This window comes from Lagenorhynchus albirostris, chromosome 6 (assembly GCF_949774975.1).
Source record: "Lagenorhynchus albirostris chromosome 6, mLagAlb1.1, whole genome shotgun sequence".
NCBI classification, from domain to species: domain Eukaryota; kingdom Metazoa; phylum Chordata; class Mammalia; order Artiodactyla; family Delphinidae; genus Lagenorhynchus; species Lagenorhynchus albirostris.
In genome coordinates, this window is record NC_083100.1 from 71,197,802 (window position 1) to 71,212,568 (window position 14,767).

At 39.8% G+C, this 14,767-nt stretch overlaps 1 protein-coding gene across 5 annotated transcripts in view; it reads left to right on the top strand.

Annotated features, from left to right (window-relative positions):
- Nucleotides 1-14,767, top strand: part of ITGB6 (integrin subunit beta 6) — a 143,665-nt gene that overhangs the window by 84,323 nt on the left and 44,575 nt on the right. For all 5 annotated transcript variants that reach the window (XM_060152799.1, XM_060152798.1, XM_060152800.1 and 2 more), the window contains 3 exons: nucleotides 1,533-1,622; nucleotides 9,141-9,275; nucleotides 9,497-9,914. In XM_060152799.1, coding sequence (XP_060008782.1) covers nucleotides 1,533-1,622; nucleotides 9,141-9,275; nucleotides 9,497-9,914 — 643 coding nt within the window. The remainder of the gene's footprint in view (nucleotides 1-1,532; nucleotides 1,623-9,140; nucleotides 9,276-9,496; nucleotides 9,915-14,767) is intronic.

Here is a 14,767-nt window from a genome sequence, read left to right on the forward strand (position 1 = left end):
ATGAGGAGTAGAAGGTTTGGATTTGAGCCGGGTGCCCACCTCTTGCAAGTGCCCGGGACCTCCCAAAACATGTTGGTGTTCCCACATCACCCTGGCTTCATTTGTTCCTCCCTTGGGTTCCCCTCATCCTGATTTATTTACTTACTATCATGATTATTAATTCTGATTTAGTTTTGTGCATTTTCTAAACTACTTAAATCTTCTTTGGAATAAGATAGGATATCATTATGCTTGAACTTTAGGAGATGCCCTAAATTCTTCACTCAAAGCTTAGTTTTCTTTTTTTGCCTACAACTGTGATAAATTCAGTCATCGGATTTCACAATACACGGAAACTTTAGAAGAGAACAGCTGACAAAATGAGTGATCGTTTCTTCTTGATGTAGCACGGCATATTAAGCCTACTGAATTGATGTTGGTGAATGCAACAGCAAAGGAATAAATGAGTGAATTGGTAGGCGAGTGATACCTTACAGCTTAACAAGGAGAAGACAGAAACTAAAAACAAATAAATGAAACGAAAGCATAGCAGTTGGGGTCCACTTGGTAAGGATGTGATCTATCTGCAAATCCTACGGATAGAAGCCTTTGACGATTATAGAGTTATAGTTAATATTGATATGTATGACTATTTCTTCAAGAAAAAAGTCAAGGTATGCTTGAATGTCTTTATTTATGAAGACAAGAATGTGTCCTGTACATTTTCGAAAACTTTCTGTTTGAAAATAAAGTTTTAAAACATAAAACTTAAGGAAGGGGTAATTTTCAGCTGTCTAGAAAGTTGCCTTCTTTGAAACGCTTCAGTCCTTGGCCATGTTTGGTACCTGAAGGGATGAGCTAACATTGTGAGTTCTCCTCTGGTAGGAACGACATCTCAGGGGAAGCAACGTAGGTGGAGAATGCAGATAGTTTAAAGGTAGGTGCTGATTCACAGGGTCATGATGTGTGGGGAGCAATGCTGACATCCCTAGAAGTGTACTCATTACTGCTAGGAAAGGGGGAGTTAACAGCAAGCATCCAAACAGTTCACTCCTTTGCTCCACCAAGCGATTGACAATGATTGACAATTAAGACCTCTGGACTGAATGACCTGCAGGGCGACCTGAGAGCGGTGAGGGACCCACGTGACCCAAACCTTAGTTTCTGCAATGCTACAAAAAAGAGAAGACAGTTCCTGGTAGTAAGCTCAGAACTTTTTAGACAAAGGATGCTCCACGAATGGAAGATGTTATATAAGTGTTATTTTTATTTGAGACTTGAGTCCCATTGTGATGTAAATCACAGCCCTAGACTAAGGCCACCACAGGGGCTGGATTTCCCCAGCAGCAGCTCTGGCCTTTTCATTTTTCCACCTGAGCACGGGAAGCAGCACCAGACAGGGCTACAGTTTCAGGAGAAACACCCGTTTATTATCTGGAGCCTGTTTCTCCTGGCCAGTTAAAGAGAGGTGATCTCAACCAGCAGGTTGAACCCACACTTAATGCTTCTCAATTACAGTGAGCAAAGATTGACTTATTCTTTTTCGTTTACAGAATTATGCAAAACTCATTCCTGGAGCTACAGTAGGGGTACTACAGAAGGACTCTGGAAACATTCTCCAGCTGATCATCTCGGCTTATGAAGTATGATATTTCACTGCTGGGTTTTCTTTTTGCATTTCTTTGGTATTTAAAAACTAAGATATGTTTTAGGCTGTTAGATGCGCTCTCCTTTGTTGGTAGAGACAGTGCTTATCCAAAGAAAATCTCTCTGCATTAATGGATATAAAAAATTATATCCAAAACATAAATTTTGTTCACCTTATTTGCAGATATTCTTCCCGGAAGGTGGGGCAGAATGTAGAAAAATCATAAACCCGATCATAAAGGTTGTTTTTGTAGTAATAACCAACAACAGCACTGTCACCTGCAAAATTTTAATTCTACTGAAAAGGCTTCATGAGTCGTACAATTAAGCTTCCCTCTTCTCTGCCTGAAAAAAAATTAAGTTTAAATTGCCAACGAGTAACAGAGCTATGAGAACTAACTCCACAGGCTTAATGAGACTAAATCATAACTCAAGGGAAAAAACACCAAAGCACACCAGGAACCACTTTGTAGATTTTCTGCTTTTGAGAACCAAGGAAATTTTCCACTGGTTTTATGTCATATATGTACATAAATACATTTTTTTCCTTTTGCCTTGTCTTTGTAAATTAGTGCCTGAAGACAGAATTCTTCCCTTAAAATAAGATCCATACCTACAGGGTTGCTATGTTTTCTCTCTATGTCACCATTTTATAACTCAATCAACAGTGGATGACCAGTTGCCAACTCTTTTTTATTTCGGTTCCTAAATATCATTATCATCCCCCCCTTTTGCCTTTACTTACAAAGAAACACACACACACACACACACACACACACACACATAACACAAAGATGAAGCTCTAAGTTAGGACAGGAATGAAAAAAATAAACTTTTATAAAGCAGTAAAGCTCTAATATTTGCTCTAAACAGAGTTATATAATAGCAGATGAATAAAATTCTAATTTTGATCCTTTAAAATGACAGATAAATGACCCATATGCACTCTATGCCAACACTTAGCATATACTGAACCAGTGTTCCTTGACATTTCAGAATCATCTGGAAAGTTTTTTAAAAATAGCTGTGTCCAGATTCCTCTCACAGATGTCTTGGGAGAATTTTAAGGGAAGGAAGAGTCACGTATTTTGAGGAAAAAACCCAGTGTTTTTGACATCACCCCACCAATTTTGAAACTCACCTTAATAGGGAAAAGCAAGTTATTTTTTCTCGAATACATTTTCTCAAAGAAGAAAATACAGATGGTCCATTAAAGTTATAGGATGAGAGGTTTTTTTAAAATTCATACCCTCAGAAACTTCAGTTTTCTTAGCTCACATAAAAATTTAATCACCATGCTAGTTCACGCTTGAAATTCTTCCAGACAGGAAAGCTTGTCAACAAAATACCATAAAAACCTTCCTCCCTCTTATGCAGTAAAGTTTCAATGTGTAGAATCAAGTAAAATCACATGGCAATTCTTCACTGCATTAGAACACGCTCAATTTTCTTTAACTCAGGACTCTCAAAAGTGCTGGCCACTAATATTTTCAAAGGAGTTAAGCAAAGTAGAAAACAGTGAATTGTCAAAAATATTTCCCCTCCTGTCTGACCAGCCCTGTCTGTGCCCCTGCTTGCTCTGTCAGAGTTTATGTCTCACTTTACATCTCCAGTCACTCACATAATTTACAGAGTAGTTGAAATCAAGACGTCAAACATTTGAAGTGAATCTTGTGTCTTCATTTTACTGTCTCAAAAATATGAAGTGTCTGTTATTCTTATATCAAATCATCTTGCTCTGGAGGTATGATTGAAACTCTGTGAGTCACTGTGAGGTATGCAACAGATCTTGGCACTGGTTCAAATTATTTTTCTGTTGTGTTATTTTTTAAGTGTATCCTAAAAGGACCTTAAAATATGGGGATCCATAGACTAGATTTCTTTCCAACCTATAAAAAAGAGAGAGAAGGAAAGAGACTATATTGAGAGAAAACATAAAACGCTTCTGACTTGTAGTGGGGCAGAGGCAAACAATTTGTGTATACGATTAGTGACGATAAACTTCAGCTCAGTATTTTACAGTGCTGTATTGACATTTAAAAAGCCTTAAATACCGGATGTGTATTCACCTGGCCATCATTCACTACTTTCCTTCCTTCCCTAACCACATAATAAAAGCTGCTGAAATACCCATACTCCCAAGGGTAAGGTCCTCTGTTGGCATTTAAGTTCCAGAAGGGAAGTGACTTGTTTTGTTTTGCCTGGTTCATAGTATATACTCAATAAATGAATGAGTGAAAAGATGATATATACAAACAAACATTTACGTCTTTTCTTTGGGAAATTCACATTAAAATATTCCTGGTGAAATTTGCAATATGATATTCCAATTAGATCATTGCTGAGATTTCCTTCATTTTGGTTAGATTATGTCACTCACTACTCCTAATTGCTGTCATCTACAAACGTTCAGGTCATATCCCTCATTTCTCATTTAGTTCACAGTGTCACTGTCTCCAACACAACTCCTGTCTTATTTCTTGATGATTTCAGCCCATATGTATACATATATATGATCCTTCCCGTACCCTGGACTCTCAGTTTCTTGAACTCTGCTTCTGAAACGATCTTGTTCCCTTCCCTCTTAATTACCTCCTCATACCTTCACACTCTTGTCATACCTTAAACGTTATCATTGTCGATAGTCTCAGTTACATGCAATCCATTCTCTGCTCACCATTTCCAATCTTTTCACCTCACTCTTGCTAGTTCCCCTAATATTTCTTCCAACCCATCAGGATCTCCAGTTAATTGACCCTGTCCTCTGTGTACAGTTCCTCATCCCCTTGATGTCCTCTCTCACCTGGCCCCTCAGCTTAAATTCAAACATTGTGGTCACTCCTTAGACACACTCTCAATTCCCCTGCACCTTATCACTGCTTTGAGGTGATTGGCCAATAGTGGTCCTGGTAAAATCCAACTGTCCACTCTGCACAGCTGAATGGGAATGGGAAAAACATACAATTATGCTACCGGATCTCACTTTAAATTCATGATCACAGACTTCAAGCTGGCCCTCAGTGCTGCCCAGCAACCATGCTATATTTCTCTAGTAAACATCCAAATGGAGAGATCTAGGAGTCAGTTGATATGTTAGTGGGTACATCAGCAGAGTAACCTGGACTCTCCCAAACATACTTCGCCGTAGTTTTCTGCTTCTCAACTCATGGTAATTCCATCCTTCATGTGGCTAGGACCAAAAAGCTTGAAACAATCCTTGACTTCCCCCCTCTTTCTTTCACACTGTACCTTTAATCCATCAGGACATCTTGTTGACTCTACCTTCAAATTTATTTAGAGTTTGATCCAATTGCTGCGTCTACTGTCCTCACCCTAGTTGGAGCCACCGTCCTCATTCACCTGAATTATTGCAAAAGCCTCCTAAATGATATTTCCCGTTTCCACCTTTGGTTTCCTACAATCTGTTTTCAGCAAAACAGCCAGAAGTTTCATTAAACATGTTAAGTCAATTCCTATTACTCTTTTGTTGGTAACCCTAATTGCTTTCTCATTTTACGTAGAGTAAAAGCCGAATTCTTTATAACAGCCTACGAGGACCCTATCAGGTCTGTTCCCCTCCACCCCATCACCTCTGACTTCACCTCCCGATACTCTCCTCTAATTCTGCTCCAGTGCAGCAAACCTGCCCTCTTTGCTCTTCTGCTCCCAGAGCAAGTCAGACATGGTCCTGCCTTAGGGCCTTTGCATCGGCTGCACCCTCTTCCTGAAACACTCTGTTCACATATATCTGCGTGGCTAATTTCCTCTCACTTTCTTGAAATGTGACCCTCTTTTTTTTTTTTTTTACATCTTTATTGGAGTATAATTGCTTTACAATGGTGTGTTAGTTTCTGCTTTATAACAAAGTGAATCAGTTATACATATACATGTGTTCCCATATCTCTTCCCTCTTGTGTCTCCCTCCCTCCCTCCCACCCTCCCTATCCCACCCCTCTAGGGGGTCACAGAGCACCGAGCTGATCTCCCTGTGCTATGCGGCTGCTTCCCACTAGCTATCTACCTTACGTTTGGTAGTGTATATATGTCCATGCCTCTCTCTCGCTTTGTCACAGTTTACCCTTCCCCCTCCCCATATCCTCAAGTCCATTCTCTAGTAGGTCTGTGTCTTTATTCCTGTCTTACCCCTAGGTTCATGACATTTTTTTAACTTAAATTCCATATATATGTGTTAGCATACAGTATTTGTCTCTCTCTTTCTGACTTACTTCACTCTGTATGACAGACTCTAGGTCTATCCACCTCATTACAAATAGCTCAGTTTCGTTTCTTTTTATGGCTGAGTAATATTCCATTGTGTATATGTGCCACATCTTCTTTATCCATTCATCCGATGATGGACACTTAGGTTGTTTCCATCTCCGGGCTATTGTAAATAGAGCTGCAATGAACATTTTGGTACATGACTTTTTTTGAATTATGGTTTTCTCAGGGTATATGCCCAGTAGTGGGATTGCTGGGTCATATGGTAGTTCTATTTGTAGTTTTTAAAGGAACCTCCATACTGTTCTCCACAGTGGCTGTATCAATTTACATTCCCACCAGCAGTGCAAGAGTGTTCCCTTTTCTCCACACCCTCTCCAGCAATTATTGTTTCTAGATTTTTTGATGATGGCCATTCTGACCGGTGTGAGATGATACCTCATTGCAGTTTCGATTTGCATTTCTCTAATGATTAATGATGTTGAGCATTCTTTCATGTGTTTGTTGGCAGTCTGTATATCTTCTTTGGAGAAATGTCTATTTAGGTCTTCTGCCCATTTTTGGATTGGGTTGTTTGTTTTTTTATTATTGAGCTGCATGAGCTGCTTGTAAATTTTGGAGATTAATCCTTTGTCGGTTGCTTCATTTGCAAATATTTTCTCCCATTCTGAGGGTTGTCTTTTGGTCTTGTTTATGGTTTCCTTTGCTGTGCAAAAGCTTTGAAGTTTCATTAGGTCCCATTTGTTTATTTTTGTTTTTATTTCCATTTCTCTAGGAGGTGGGTCAAAAAGGATCTTGCTGTGATTTATGTCATAGAGAAACAAGTGACTCTCTCAATGAATCCCACCCTGATCACTTTTTAAAAATTGTAGCCTATACCCCCTGCCCACACTCTCTGAATCTTCATTATCCCACCCTAACTTTTTTCCATAGCATTTATCACCTTCCTGGTACTCCATAATTTTCTTATTTATTGTGTGGTTTCCTTTCTGTCTTCCCACACTGGAGTATAAACTCAATCAAGGGGTAAGCTATTTTAGACGTTTTTGTTTCCCAAGCACCTAGAACAGTGTCTGGTACATAGTGGACACTCAATAAATATTTTCTGAATGAATAAACTGGTAATGTAACTAGTTGAGATAAAACAGATTTAAAGGGTATATTTTAATGCTAAATTGGCAGAAATTGAAATCTTAAGACATGGTGGGAATAATCTTTAGGACTGGGAAACGACACTTTAATCTCTGACAAAGACTACATTCTGAAAAATCAGCCTGTGCCCATCTATGAAAGGAGTGACCATGTGGGGCAAATAACAAAGCAGGGAAGAGGAGTGACTTAGAATTTACAGTCAGCACCTTAGAATTAGGAGGAAAGCAGGGTTATCGTACCATGCAGTTGGCAAAATTATATTTCAGGAAAGTTTGAAGCAGAATATGCTTTTAAAATGCTATCAATGAAATGGGTATAGGGACTCAAATCCTTTTAGATGAAGTATAACTTACTTCATAGTATTTTACAATTTGTTTTTATTCTGTTTTTTAAAAATAATTTGGTTTTGAAATTTATTTGAAATTAATTTGGTTTTGAAGTCCCCCAAATACAAACTTCTATAAAAGAAAGAGGAATAAAAAGGTCTGAATAATAACACTAGCTTTCCCCAAACAGCAGCTCTCCCTTCCCCTTCCTTGACATTCTTCCTCCTGGGAAACGTTGCCTCTACGTACCCCTCTGCCATCACCCACACGCCCTGTATCTAGTCTTCCCCTCTTCCAGCCCCGTCATCGCATATCCCAGCCACTGCATCCCTGCTCCTCACGCCTCAGGCGTGGTGAGTGCAGCAACATGCCAGCCTCCTTGACTTAAATCTTCCTGTCCCCTCCTCTGGCCTGTCCTGCACATGCCTTCCAGACAACCTCCCTGCAGCTGCCTTTTCAGGAAATCAGGCCCCTGCTGAAGAGCTTCATGGAATATTTCCCGCAGGTGTTAACTCATCTCTCCAAACCTCAGGGTTCTTTGTGGTCTGGTGTCTCCCCGGACAGTAGGGGTGCAGGCTTGGGCTGAGCCCCTCTTTTCTCCATTCTGTCCCACTCCTGGCACTGAGCTTTCTCTCTTTTGGTCCCCTCGCCTGAAATACCATTGTCATCCCCTCCACACATCTAAATCCAACACAGCCATGAAGGACTAGTCTTCTAATACTTCAGTCTTCACTGACCGCCCTCTTTCCTGAACTCTCCCAAACCCTTATGTATTACACAATTTTTTTCTTTTTCTAATTTAATGGTACATTGACTGACGTTGTACGTTAACTGCTTCACTTGGTTCCACCTTATTTTTTTCAGCAAGATGATCATCTTGAGGGCAGAAATCCTGTCTTATACCCATCCCCCAGACCTGGATCTATACTAAATGTACAATAGGGACTCTATAAATTCCAGCACTGATTTCAAGGCAGAGTTTCTCTCACATTTTAACATCTCTAAAATTGGGATACATTTTATAATTAGTCATGTCTTACCAATGCTTTCAATAGAATGGAAGTCACAATGTAGTTTTCATGGTCTGCACATGTATAATCTTGGCAATAACTGTATGTTATTGCCACTTCAATTCGTTAAGTACACTGTTGGTAGTGTCGAGTACAATTGCTATTTTAAAATATCTTCCAGGTTTGCACTATGACTCGATACTGAAAAGTTATTGTTTGCGCAGAAATGTACCAAAACTGAATAAGAGGGAAACAGATACTGATATCAGTGAAGCAAATATTCATTGTTGGAGGAATGATCTGTATTCCTTATAAAGTAACAACCAGCTGCTTTACGGGACCTAAAAATGATGATACGTAGGATACAAGTAAAGCAAGCTATTGTTATATTTTGTTACTGAGATACAGCAAAAGATTTGCCTTTTATATGCCAAGCAATGCAATTCAGGACTGGAGAAATTTTTCCAACCCTCAAAATGGATAAAATAATTTTTAAAGCAATGATAGACGGACAGGTTTGATTCATATGGAGTGCCAAACGATCTCGAGGTATTTTGTCATAGTTTACTTGTTATAAAATAATGGTGTATCTTATAATTGATGGCATCTTAGATTCGATAAAATATGATGTGTGTGTGTGTGTGTATTGCTTGCTTTTTTGCTTGAGTGGTGATATGGTGAATTTCTTTTAGACCCAATTTAATTTTATTTATTTGTTGTTTAATGAACATGATTCACAGATTCTTCTCTTCTGGCTCTATTTTTTGGTTGTGACTTCATTCAACTCTTTATGTCTTATCTAAAGGAACTCCGGTCTGAGGTGGAGCTGGAGGTGTTAGGAGACACAGAAGGACTCAACCTGTCATTCACAGCTGTCTGTAATACTGGGACCCCCTTTCCACACCAAAAGAAATGCTCTCACATGAAGGTGGGAGACACAGTAAGTAGACGGCTCATAGGTCATCTGAAAAAACATCTAGATGATCTGTCAGAAGTTACCTTAGTGCACTGAAGCTAGACTTTTCTGTTCAAGAATTTCAAAAGCGATTTTCAAAGATTTCCTAATAAATGCTTTCGCAAAGCTGATCCCCAAGCAGCTTTGTTTCTTCCCATGCATATTGGTGGCTAGCAGAAGATAATTAGTATTTTCTTTTTTTCCAGGCTTCGTTCAACGTGACTGTGAGTATACCAAATTGTGAGAGAAGAAGCAGGCACATTGTCATAAAGCCTGTGGGGCTGGGGGACGCCCTGGAGATCCTTGTCAGTCCAGAATGCAGCTGTGACTGTCAGAAGGAAGTGGAGGTGAACAGCTCCAGATGCAGCAACGGAAACGGCTCCTTCCAGTGTGGAGTGTGCGCCTGCCACCCTGGCCACATGGGTCCTCACTGCGAGTGTGGGGAGGACACACTGAGCACCGACTCCTGCAAGGAGGCCCCGGAACTCCCCGCGTGCAGCGGAAGAGGCGATTGCTACTGCGGGCAGTGCATCTGCCACTTGTCCCCCTATGGAGCCATTTACGGCCCTTACTGCCAGTGTGACAATTTCTCCTGCGTGAGACACAGAGGGCTGCTCTGTGGAGGTAGGCCATGTCCAAATCCACCTTACAGGGCGACCGTGCACGTATCAAGGAAGGGCTTTGCATCCTTTGCACCTTCCACAGCCACCCGTGCACAGTAGGTGCTCAATAAATGTTTGCTGATCAGTTGAGTGGGTTGACCTTTAGACTAAGGTAACTGACCTTCCCTTCTGTTTTTTTCTGGCTCTGACATTCCCTAGGGGTGAGATCTCTGCCAGCTGAACTTACATCTCTATTATTATTTCCCTGGGAGTAAGTAGGTAAAAGACAGATGCCTTCTCTTTGGTTATTACCCAGACGCCACAAAACTGCATGTAATCGAACTCCATTATCTTCCAGACTATTCTGGATCAGACTCTTGGTATCTGACTCAACTCTTAAATGCTTATTACTTTGGAAAGATAAAAAGCCAGGCTACTTAAGGAGCATACTGCAAAGGACGAGGGACACAAAAATTCTAAATGCACTTTCAGGGCCTTCATTCACCCCATGCATATTTATTAAACACCTGTTAGGTAACAGATAGTAAGTTAGGCACAGGGTATAATAAAGATGAATAAGGACATATGTGAAGAAGGTTATGGAAAGGGTAAAAATGAAAAATCCTTGGAATTTTTTGAGACTGAGAAAAATTTTAAGTAGCAGAAATATTTATGTTCTAATATCCTTTGTAGATGTAAAAATCACTTTAGTTTAAAGCTATATTACATATAACATGACTATTATAAAATCATTCTGAGAGATGCACATACGTATTTAAGTACAATCTAGTCAGACAAGAATTACAAATGTGTTAATTATACTTTTAAATGATACAGATTTGTGTTACAATTGAAATCGTAACCGACTGCTGAATTTAAGCTCATGGCTTTTTTTTTTCTTTTCACAGTGTGTGAGCAGATAGCTTTTCAAAACAGAAAGCCATTATCTTTACAGAAAACTAAGCAAGTTACGTTTTCAAACCACAGTGTCAGGAACATATAAAAGAGACTGATTTTCAGGGAAAAAGACCTTTGAAAAACATCTGATACCCTTAGAAGTGCGCCTCCGTTTCATTTCTTGGCTTTTGCTGTTGCTGCCAATAGACTCCTCTGAGGCTGCCTCCTTTCTTCCCCACCAAAGAGTGCAAAGTTTAGGGTCTGTCCAGATTGAGACACATTTCTCTCCCCTTTCATTCAAAGGTGTTTTTCCTTATCTAATGGGTGTGTTTCCAAACCCACATTGGTCTTCTTTTCACACAATGCAGACAGAACACAGCCTGAAGCCAGAGGCCGTCACCAAGTCTCGAAAAGAATCTATTCAGCAGAACCCCAGATTGCATTTCTAATAGAAATCTTTAATAAAATATGTGCTTAAGACATTTGAAATTGCCTTTCCAAAAAAAAAAAAAAAAAAACCCCAAAGTGTAATCAAATACAGTATAACAGCAATTATGACCCCACCTGTATTTCACCCTTTAGATCTGAAGTCAGAGGTCTAAGGCTGTGTAAATCGATGGGTTATGTTCAACAACACAGTTCTTCCCATTTTTTGGTGGTGTTTCAGTTTATTTTGTGTCACGCATGCAGACAGACATAGATTCAGAGTCAACCTGATCTGTGTATTTGTAGTTCAGATGGTCTGACAATAGTGCCTCTCTTTGAATCAGATACAGTGATCGCTAAAGAAATTCTATTTAGAAAATACAATTTTTTTTCATTTGGACTCAGAAAACTTCACCAATGCCCATTTCCTTCATACATTGGGGTACTTTCCCATCCTCAACCATGACTGTTTCTCGAATGCTTTTTTATGTTCAGTAACATCTCAAAGGATGTTCCTCTATTATTAGTAACTTTCTCTTTTAAAAGGTATAACAAAAGTACAGTCATTCAAATTCAACGAAGAACAATGGAGCACCTACTATGTGCCTGGCATTGTGCTTAGTGTAGGGATAAAACTGATCCTGGCCTTGTGAACACACAAGCTATTGTTGCTGTTGTTTGTCACAGAGGCCTGACTATGCTACAGGCTCATTTCTCATGTAAATCTCACTTATTTTACAACCAACATACTCTGCAATGTGCTGCTTCTCTGAAGGGCCATTATCACAATGTTCTTTTCATGCACCTTCTTCCATCCATCTGTAAGCACTCAAAGATAGAGGGCTCCATTGATTTTTCCCTTGCGCAAATTCCATTAGTCATTTAAATTTTGATTCTAAGAGACTGGAAACTCTAACAGGCGAACAGCACTACAGAAAAAACTTCCTGCCATTGTGCACTGAGTTATCAGTCAATGGCATTCCAGAAAGATAGCTCCCTCTCAAAAGAGCCTGATAATTTTTTCTTGATCTTTGGTTATCATCTTGCCTCTACATGAAGCCATTATGAAGTTGTGTTGTGGTTGTTATTGTTGTATGAACAGGTACCTTAGATAATCGGCTGTTTGTGGATATCGATTAACAACATGTGTGACTGGGTTAATGGTTCTGGAAGGCCCACAGAAAGGGAGGGTTTCTAAGTTCTGAAAGGAGCTCTTGGAAGGGTTTTCTAAAATTTCTGCCAAGGAATTCTTATATGCAGTGATACACTTGGGCATTCTCAAAGCCTTTGGAAGTGCACATTTCATTTGACAATATTTATATACCGTATACATTTTTCAGAATAAACTTCAATGTGGAAATCACCCCCCTATCATGAAAGTAAGTTTCCCCTCTTGCTGAGGAAGAAACAAAAAGCAATTGTACTTTAGAGGACAGCTTACATATAAAAATTAAATGAATGGTTTTGGCCTAAATAAACTAACTATTCTTAGCTTTGAATTAATTAGTTCAATTATGAGTTAAATAGGTTATGAAATGCAGTCTTAATGTCATGGATCCAGATAAATTTCAAGTCATCTTTCATTAGAGAAGTGTAAGTCTTTTTAGTATATATATGTACAAATTACTATATTACCCTCTCTATATAGATATAGATGATACAGATACAGATACAGATGTAGATATATAAATATAGATATAGATATAGATACAGGTACATATACACCAGGAGAAGTCAGAATCCAGCTTCAAAATCTTTGTGGTTTACCCTTTGTTCTGTGATTTCCTACTCCATGTCTCTTAAGGCCAGGTCATGAAGATAGAAAAGTAACGACCTTCTAGACCAAAGTTTACAAGAGAAAACCCAGAATGCTTCTTTCTACAATGAACATGGCAGCGTCTCCTACAAATGGAAACCTGCCTCACTTGTGATTTCTTTTACATCTGTTTGGTTTTCAGTATAATTACAGGAGTTTTAATACTGATGGATAATTTTGCTATCAGATTCTTCTTACTGGATAGTGTTTAGGAGTAATGATAATAACTTATATATTGCTTATTTATGGGCCAAGCACTGTTCTAAACATTGTTATATATTATCTCAGGTAATCATCATAACAATCTGATGAAGTAGTGCTATTAATAACCCCTCCTTACCCATGAGGAAACTGAGGCATAGAAAGGTTGAGTAATTTTCCCAACTTGTCCCAGCCCGTACCAGAGCCAGGACCCAAACATGTGCTGTCTGGCTCTACACCTGTGCACTCACCCACTATGTACTCAACCACCGCCACCATGCCCACATGCCTTTGGAATGTTGCCAAAGAGCAAAACTTGGGAGGCGATGGCTGGTATGCTTTTCCTTTTCTGAAGAAATGTGTCAGTTATGAAATTTGTAAGTAAATGCTGTTTGTTTGGAACAGCAAAAGCTAATTTAGGATCTTGGGCATGGCAGGCACCCAAAAAATATTATGAAAGAGCACACGAGCCCATTTACCTGAAACACTTTATTTAACATTTTACAGTAGTTCGGACGGTACTCTGTGGCCAGTTCTTCAGGAGCTCTTCAGGAGCCGCTCTTGTCTCTCAGCCTCTTCTGTGAGGATCCCTTTCTCTGATTACATCTTAAATGCTGATGCTCTCCAGGGATTTCCTCACTCTATCTGCTTGCCCTAGATGATCTCATCCACATCAGCTTCAACTGCCATCTGTCCCTGGTGGATTCCAAACCCCAAACTTCAGGGCTATATATACGTATTCAACCACCCATGGGTCCCTCAAACTCAACAGAACCAAAAATGAACTCATCGTCTTCCCCATCCTAAGCTGCTCTTTCTTCTCTGCCTCAGAACAATCTATTCATTTAACAATTAAGCACTCTCTGTGCCAGGCACTGGGGATAAGGCACCGCATGAGTTACTTCCATTCCAGGGCAGTTAACAGCAGCTCCATCCAGCTAGCAGCCCAGGGGGGTGACCTGGGGAGGATTCCATCCTCTCTCTTCCCCTCCCCCACCGCCCTGGGCACCCCATGCAGTGAATTTCACCTGAACCCTTTCCTCTGCATTCCCATGGACACTGTTCAGGGCCTCATATCTTCTTGCCTCTATTGCTGGGAGAACCTCCTTGCTTTTCGGTGTCTAGTTTGACTCTCTCTACTGATGCCAGGACATTTCTAGACACATATCTATCTCTTCAGGTCTCTCCCTTACTTAAAATTTCATAACTTTCAGGATAAAACCTCTTACTTTAGTCCATAAAGCTTTTCATGATGTGATTTCTGATTTTTGTTGACCTTTTCCTCCTATCCTCACGGACACCCCATACACACCTTTGGCTTTATTCATGTGACTTTACTATGGGTATTAAGCAGGTCACGTGATTACACACTTCTGTCATTTACCTATGCTTTTTTCTCTGCTTATAATGCACGTAACCCTCTTCTTCTATCCTTATCTTCCAAATTCAGCTCAAGCATCACTTCCTCTGGAAACTTCCCCAAATCTCTTGTCTAATTTGGAAACTTCCTCTGTGTGTATGGCACTTAACACGTT